Genomic DNA, 8,524 nt, shown 5'->3' with positions numbered 1-8,524 from the left:
GTATACATCGAAAGATGCAAAACATACAATTTGTATAATTACCTAAAATGAAAGTAAACATTACAAAACCCATGGATTACGCTCAGTAATCAATAAAACTTGTTAAAATGTTTAGCATAAATTTTCTCAAAATAACATGTAGAAATGAATGAATTAAAATAAAATAAAGCTTGATACTGATAGGTATCTTCAATTCCAGTTCCGTTATGCTTGACTCATGTAATATGTAATCTAAGATTTTCTAGGAGAAGGGATTACTTAGCGCCGGTGCACACTTGCGGTATACATCGTTTACTTTTTGTAGTGATGTGACCTTCAGTTTGATTGGCGCAAAGTAGAAAAGAACAGCACTGGGCCAGAAAAGGAAGGAGGCAACTCTCGGTCAAACACTTAACAGGTGAGGAGCGTTTAATCCCCACAGTACTGCGCGGAAAACTTGAACATTTTATTCACCACAATTGCATTACTCAAATGTGCTGTAATTGGTACCATTTACTACTGAAAACATCAACGAGATGTTTATTTATATTTAAAGACATATTTAAGGCTTTAACGCTTGTTTTCGACCCGCACTAGTATTCATGATTGAACAAAACTTTTGGCAGGTACTTAATGAACAAGAGTCGAGAGTATAATAAGCTTTTTTTTCCCTACCTACGGCTTTGCCAGCGCGCATCCAAGACATTGAAAGGGGCATGTCGCTAGAGAAAGTAAAAAAAGTATAATTACCGCTGCCGAGGCGCCGCCGCAATTTCGGCTTAAAGTACTGACAGGCAAATGGGTTAATGCACATTCATCTGAGTGCCGCCGCGGGGTCGCACGTTCAAATCGCGGCCGTTTTGAGCCGCAGATTCCTACGGAACTGGTGCAAACTTGCGGAAAATTGACGCAAAAAAAAAAATGTTTGCTACTAGAACTGTAACATTAAAATGTAAAAAAGACGACAAAATCTGAACAGGAGGATGATTCAGGACGAACATACATATATGCAATGCGGCTTTCCGGAGAATGAAATGGAGCCTGAAGAAAGGCCTTCAGAAGAAATATTCGTTGATTCAGATTCAGACCGTCGGTCAAAACGAAGAAAAACTTAGTAAAGAGACTTAATAAATTTCATCAAAACTCCTTCGCAAATCTCCCAACCACAGCAGGTGAATATCAATCCCGATCGGGCATTTTTGAGAGCTTGTGTTTCACTTTTCACCGAAGAGCAGAAGTTGGAATTTTGTTGCGAGGTGCAACCAGAAATGCAAGCGCGGCCATCATTACCTGCAACTCAACCCTCTCCAGCACTTTCTTCCACTTTGGAGTTTCAAACTGAGCCTGATGAAGACTATGACATTTGTATAAATTGATTTTTTGTGATAGTTTTATTTTTACGTTTACATTTATATATGCAAGCCATAATCGGTATATGGGTGTACCCAAAATTGTCTCATATATATGTTAGCGGAGGGTGGAATTTATGTTGGCGAAGGGTGGAATTTCCCTGTTCGCATAGACGCAAGATACATTTGTGCAACAGGCACTTATCCTGCACCCTGCAGGAGCAATGTGGGATAGTCGGTCGTAGAAGTAGGGATGTAAAAACTTGTATCTACTAAGTGTAAACGGAATAGAAATAATTGTTGAAATTAAGTGTTGTTATTAGTTAATAGTTAGTGGTCTTAAAATCAACAACAATAGTATCATTACATATATAGTAATAATAATAATACAGTATATATGCGCTAGGCCCTAACTATATTCAGATATAGTTTATTTGTTGAAACTACTATAAGTATAAATAGTTGTGTAGATTAGCATCATTAGAGCCCACACCTGACGTAGTCTTTAAACGCTTTACTAATTTTGATCTGAAGACAGAGACTTGAGATATAATTGATATAAGTACTTTTCATTAGTATAATAACTAATTAGGTTTTTTATAAATAAATATATTTGCATAGATAATGTAATGTTTTTTGTATTAATTATATCTGAATACTAAGTTTCTGGCTACTACCTTGGTTCCTTTTTCATTAATACTCATATTGTTTTATGGATTTAAATACGACCCTGAACATAAAAAGGAAGCAGACCAAACTGCAGGGTCTATATTTTTCACAGTAATACGACATTGTTTATCGTCTATTATTTGTTAAAAGATGGTTATTGTACTTACAAATACAACCAAGTAGATAATATTACAAGGGAATATTCGGGCAATGGAGGGAACACACCCAAACACAATACTTAACAATATCATAAGCACTCTGCAACAAATTAATTTTTTTAAAATTATTTATTGCTTTTTACATATCGACAAAGATAAAAATTATTATCCACTCCAATTTAGGTTTATTAGGAAATGCATTGAGCAAGTATTTGGAAATTTTATATGTCAGAGACATAGAAATCTAGATTACGACTGACACCTCTATCACACAAAACAAGTTGACTGAACTTATTTTAATTCCTCTTGAAGTCGATATTATATTTATTCATCCCCGGTTCGAGCAAATTAGCCGTACTTTCTACGCGCCAGTTTCGCAAGAAAATAAATTAGAAATGTAGAACAATTATGTAATTTTAAATCCAAGAAAATTAAATTAATAAACGTGTAAAATTTTTATTTTTATTTGGATACAAAGCGGTGTTCGCTAAAGTACTAATCTTGGTTTTATTATTTTTTTCGAATGTAATAACAATTAAATAGAAAAAAATGCGGAAACCGGTTAAAACACGATTTTTCGTCAATTGAAAGGGACTAAGGAAATAACTAGCTTGAGACATCATCATAAGGTCGTCAGTTACAAGACTGGTAACACTTCCACATTTTCCTATCCTGAGCTAATCTTCGCATTTCCTTTAAACTAGCACAACGCATATCGTAAACTATTTGCAAACAGTAATCTAATCTAGGTCTACCTCTACTCCTCCTAACTTCCTACTAATCTATCTCTCCTATTTCTTATTGACCTTCATAGTCCTCTGTTCTCTTACTTTTTCTAATACTTTTCAGTTCTAACTTTCTTCATCCACGGTATCCTCGTCATTCGCCTGTAACGCCACATTTGAAACGCTTTTCTAACCTTTTATTTTCCGCCGCTCCACCGTCCATGTATCGCACCCGTACAGCCCCGCGCTCCAAACATTCACCTTTAACAATATTTTTCGAATTTCTAAATTGACTGTTCGCGGGCATAGAAGTGACTTTTTTTTATTAAAGGCGATTCTACTCTGCACTATCCTCTGCTTTATATCCCTACTAGTCCTTCCGTTCTGATTTATTTGACTTCCTAAATACCTAAAATCGGCCACTTCTTCTAATTTTTCGTCTCCTATCTTTATATTCGCTCTTTCCCTTCTTCTTCATCCCTTATATACCAGTATTTTTGTTTTACTTTTATTTATTTTCATACAATACTGTCAATGCCATTTTCATTTTACTTAAAACTGAAGCTGGATGCTAACACGACTCTGGCATATTTAGGTAAGGATATTCTCTATACTTACAGGGCTATCCAAAATGGAATTAAGAATACAGATATATATATAGAATGAGTGTGCGAAGCTTCTGCCTCTATTACGGTCCCCCCTTCTATAATAGTACTACTAGTATTTGCTTCTTTGTGTAAATTTGGTCTGTAATAAAAAAGTAGCTCAAATTATTGTAACTATAACGAATTGCGATTTCTTACAAAAAATCGAATAAGGCAACACCCCCTATAGTAACAAGTAGAATAAAAAAGTGAATTATCTGTACTTTACGGATAAATTTATGCCGAGTGGCTTTATCTTGAAAGGGAGTTTCATCCTAAAATATACAAATTATTAATTATAGCTTGTCACAAGGTCTTTAAAAAGTCAAATATGTTTGAATATCGCGGTAGTTTAAAAATATTTACAGTACAGTTATATGAGGTCTGTTCAAATAGAATTTCCGCGGGTTACGTATATTCGATTATCGTTTTTTTTTACGTTTGTTGGTACTCATGTCTCTCACTCATTCCGACAAGTTCAGCCATGTTGAATGTTCAGTTAATTTTTTTCTTATATTTCTGCCTACTCCAAAAAATGGATCAAAGAATCTGTATCAAATTTTGTGTGAAAAACAAAATTAATTGCGCGGACGCATTCCGAATGTTGACTGTGGCTTATAGCGGATCTTGGACCGAAGCAACGTTTATCGGTGGTATGAAATGTTTTTAGAATGCTGAGAAGATATGAACGACGAAGAGCATGCCTGACGCCCGAGCACGTCAACAACAAACGAAAACACTGATGAAGTAAAGAAAATAGTATTGGTCAATCGTCGAATTACCGTTAGAGAAGTTGCTTAGGATCTAAACATATCGATTGGCTCCTGCCATTCGATTTTCACCAATGGTTTGGGGATGAGAAAGGTGGCCGCAAAATTCGTACCAAAATTGCTCAATTTCGACCAAAAACAGCATCGGATTGCTAAGGAGCTGTTGGACTCTCTCCGTGGCGACTCAAATTTGCTCCAGAAGGTCATAAGTGGGTTTATGGTTATGACGTCGAAACTAAAGCTCAATCATCCCATTGGAAGCTGCCGCACGAGCCAAGACCAAAAGAAAACCGCGTCAAGTAATATCACCTTCACCAATTTGGGCAAAGCTATCCAAGAGAAACGCCCGGATTTGTTGAAAAACAAAAATTGGCTTTTGCACCATGATAATGTCCTTGCCCACACATCGTTGCTTGTGCGCGAATTTTTGGCCAAAAACAGCACACTAATAATTCCGTAGGCACGGTGTTCCGCACCCTGTAACTTTTCTTGTTCCCGAAACTGAAGAGGGCCATTAAAGGACGACGCTACGCTATGATTGAGGAGATAATGATGGCATCGATGAGGGAACTGAACAAGATCACAAAAAATGATTTTTTGAAGTACTTCCAGGATTGGAAAACTTTGGCATAAATGTATAATATCTAGTGGGGTTAATTTGACTGAGCCAAAATAGATATTCATGAATAAATAATTTCTGAAAAAACAAAAAATTCGCGATATTTCTTGAACAGACCTCATAAGTACACCACTAAATCTAGGAAAACGCTAGGGCAGGAAAAATTTGAAATGCTTACAATCGCTTACGGCAATCAGTCCTATAATTTTTTTACCGATGTACCTATTTCTTGATCGTTTAGGTTTATAGGAGCATTTTAAAAATCGGATTTACTCGCGAACTAAATTAAAATATATTGAAGAGTTATCTCCAATCTCCCTTAAAATGATGGAACCGGTACAAAGTGTTGGAATGTCCTTCGTATCACAGTAAATAAAAAGTTACCATATTCAATATTGGATTGCAGTACACATTCAGTTGCTGTTGAAATGTTAAATCTTTTGGAGTGGCAATGTATCTATTAAGTAATTGCTTTTCCTCATTCACAGTTTCATTTTCTATGGTAACTGATTGACTGTTTAAATGGGGTGATTCCGTAGGCAATTTGTTATCCTTGATTACTGATTGTAATGCCAAGAAATTATTTAAATTTGGTTGTTCTTTTATTTGAAGTTCTTCAATTGTCTCATAATCTGGTGTGACTGTCGGAAAATCAACTGCTTTGTGGTGACTTTGACTCATGTCTCTATGTACTTCATTGTGATGACTTATTTGAGACTTTTCCCTTAAATCTTGTGATTCTTTCTCAAAACTAATAGGTATATTGTCAAGGTTGTTAAGATCGCAACTATGATTTTCTGATTTCAAATTATCTCTTGTTTCTTCGGTTTCCTGTTCATCTTCACATTCAGAACAACATTGTCTCTCATCCATATTGTCTTTAGTTTAACTATAAATATATGTGACATTTGTTAAATTTGTTCATTGTGTGTATAAAATAACAAATAGGAGTTCAAAGGCTACATTGATATTTTAAGATAGCATATTTGACTATTTCATAGAGAATTTAATAAATACAAGGTGTTTCTGAAATAAGTAGAGAGCTTTGGAGGGTATTAATCAGATGCAATAGCGAATTGCAGGGTGAGTAAAAAATGAATTGGCAACGTACAGAGAAATTGTGATGTAAACAGTGACGGTTGTGTTGTGTAAAGTAAATGTCAGCAGCTTACTACTACGCTAAAGCACATAATAATATTTAGGTGCCCATTGTGACAATTACTTTGTTCATCACTAAAAGTATGCAGTACTCTTTCAAGTACATCTCGACATGGTATTAGGAACATTAACAAAAATTAACGTTACGTAAACATTAAACTCCTCTGGATAGCAAATCGTAATTTTATTAAATTTCCAATCGACGAGTGAGGTAATGCCAAAATGCGTTGCCTTTATGAATGTTTCGCCAATAGCCCTATTCTTTCATTAGAAGAAAATCATTAAAACACAAAAACACATACTCATTTTTGAGTCGCGCTAAGACAACCGACATTTGACGTGTTTCATTTGCAGCAATCATACACGGTCGTCGAAATCATTAACATTTATCAGTGGTGTTTGATGCAAGCGTTGTTTCATACAAAGAAGTCAAGCGAATGTAGACGAGGACTACGTGTCCGCCAAGGTACAGGATCCGTAAGTCCAGTCTAACGCACTAACACACTGCCAATGACTTTGACTAATTACATGCATATAAAGTTGCATCGTTAAAAGAACAACGAATTACCCTAGACTAAGTGTAACATAAACAGCGTTAATAATACTTAATCTAATATAACAAATAACAAACAATGCATGAGAGCAAAACAAACAGGTCCTGTATTTTCAAATACGTCAAAACTTTTGGACAACCAAACATTTCCTTCTAAATAGGAGTCGTTATTTGCCGGTGACTCGGTTTAAAATTAAAATCAGATTTTCATTTTTGCTTTTTCTGATGTCTATTTTGGATATTGAGCTTTTCAAACCTTCAGCGGTTAAAGATGTTTGCAGATTGTTGTACTGCCTTAACAAAGCAATGTGTACATGAAANAGATCCATACGGAACTGGTGCAAAAAAAAAATGGTTGCTACTAGAACTGTAACATTAAAATGTAAAAAAGACGACATAATCTGAACAGGCGGCTGATTCAGGACGATTATCCTTCCTCCAGAAAAGTATAGCCTCTGCAGGAACCCAATGCGGCTTTCTGGAGAATGAAATAGAGCCTGAAGAAAGGCCTTCAGAAGAAATATTCGTTGATTCAGATTCAGACCGTCTGCCAAAACGAAGAAAAACTTAGTAAAGAGACTTAATAAATTTCATCAAAACTCCTCCGCAAATCTCCCAACCACAGCAGGTGAATATCAATCCCGATCGGGCATTTTTGAAAGCTTGTGTTTCACTTTTCACCGAAGAGCAGAAGTTGGAATTTTGTTGCGAGGTGTTGAGCACCATTAAAAGAGTTAGATTGGGTGCTGTACCAACGCCACCTCCTTATGAGCAATATCAATATCACCATCCTCCCATCCCGACGTTTTTATCCCAAACACCTATTTATCACCATCAGCCGACTTTTCAGACGCCATCGGTACAACCAGAAATGCAAGCGCGGCCATCATTACCTGCAACTCAACCCTCTCCAGCACTTTCTTCCACTTTGGAGTTTCAAACTGAGCCTGATGAAGACTATGACATTTGTATAAATTGATTTTTTGTGATAGTTTTATTTTTACGTTTACATTTATATATGCAAGCCATAATCGGTATATGGGTGTACCCAAAATCGTCTCATATATATGTTAGCGGAGGGTGGAATTTATGTTGGCGAAGGGTGGAATTTCCCTGTTCGCATAGACGCAAGATACATTTGTGCAACAGGCACTTATCCTGCACCCTGCAGGAGCAATGTGGGATAGTCGGTCGTAGAAGTAGGGATGTAAAAACTTGTATCTACTAAGTGTAAACGGAATAGAAATAATTGTTAAAATTAAGTGTTGTTATTAGTTAATAGTTAGTGGTCTTAAAATCAACAACAATAGTATCTTTACATACATAGTAATAATAATAATACAGTATATATGCGCTAGGCCCTAACTATATTCAGATATAGTTTATTTGTTGAAACTACTATAAGTATAAATAGTTGTGTAGATTAGCATCATTAGAGCCCACACCTGACGTAGTCTTTAAACGCTTTACTAATTTTGATCTGAAGACAGAGACTTGAGATATAATTGATATAAGTACTTTTCATTAGTATAATAACTAATTAGGTTTTTTATTATCATCATAAGGTCATCAGTCCTAAGACTGGTTGGACACGTACCTCAACTCTTTCCTATCCTGAGCTAAACTTCGCATTTCCCTAAAACTAGAACAGCTCACATCCTTAACTATTTGCGGAGAGTAATCTAATCTAGGTCTACCTCTACCCCTCGTAACTCCTGTTTCTGCCTCTAATATGTCTCCTACCAATCTGTCTCGCCTATTTTTTATTGTCTTCCGTTGAGTCCTCTGTTCCCCTATTCTTTCCAATACCTGCTCATTTGTAACCTTTTCTACCCACGATATCCTCATCATCCGCCTATAACACCACATTTCGAACACTTCTAACCTTTTCTTTTCCGCC

At 35.9% G+C, this 8,524-nt stretch overlaps 1 protein-coding gene across 7 annotated transcripts in view; it reads right to left on the bottom strand.

The window, feature by feature from the left end:
• LOC112904390 (protein lifeguard 3-like) overlaps positions 1-8,524 on the bottom strand; it is a 37,858-nt gene that overhangs the window by 3,247 nt on the left and 26,087 nt on the right. For 4 of the 7 annotated variants that reach the window (XR_003231076.1, XM_025974278.1, XM_025974279.1 and 1 more), the window contains 3 exons: positions 5,298-5,802; positions 3,684-3,799; positions 3,499-3,627 (listed from right to left, as the gene is read on the bottom strand). Coding sequence is in view for 1 of the 7 variants with exons in the window: in XM_025974284.1 (XP_025830069.1) it covers positions 5,794-5,802 (9 nt within the window). In the remaining 6 variants the exon portion in view is untranslated. Of the gene's footprint in view, positions 43-352; positions 499-2,164; positions 2,256-3,498; positions 3,628-3,683; positions 3,800-5,297; positions 5,803-8,524 lie in introns of those variants that run through there. The other 3 variants (XM_025974281.1, XM_025974282.1, XM_025974280.1) reach the window with 3 other exon arrangements.

This window comes from Agrilus planipennis, unplaced genomic scaffold (genome assembly GCF_000699045.2).
Source record: "Agrilus planipennis isolate EAB-ADULT unplaced genomic scaffold, Apla_2.0 scaffold109, whole genome shotgun sequence".
Classification (NCBI taxonomy): domain Eukaryota; kingdom Metazoa; phylum Arthropoda; class Insecta; order Coleoptera; family Buprestidae; genus Agrilus; species Agrilus planipennis.
Note: the sequence above shows the minus strand (reverse complement) of the source record. Positions and strands in the feature narration are given on the sequence as shown.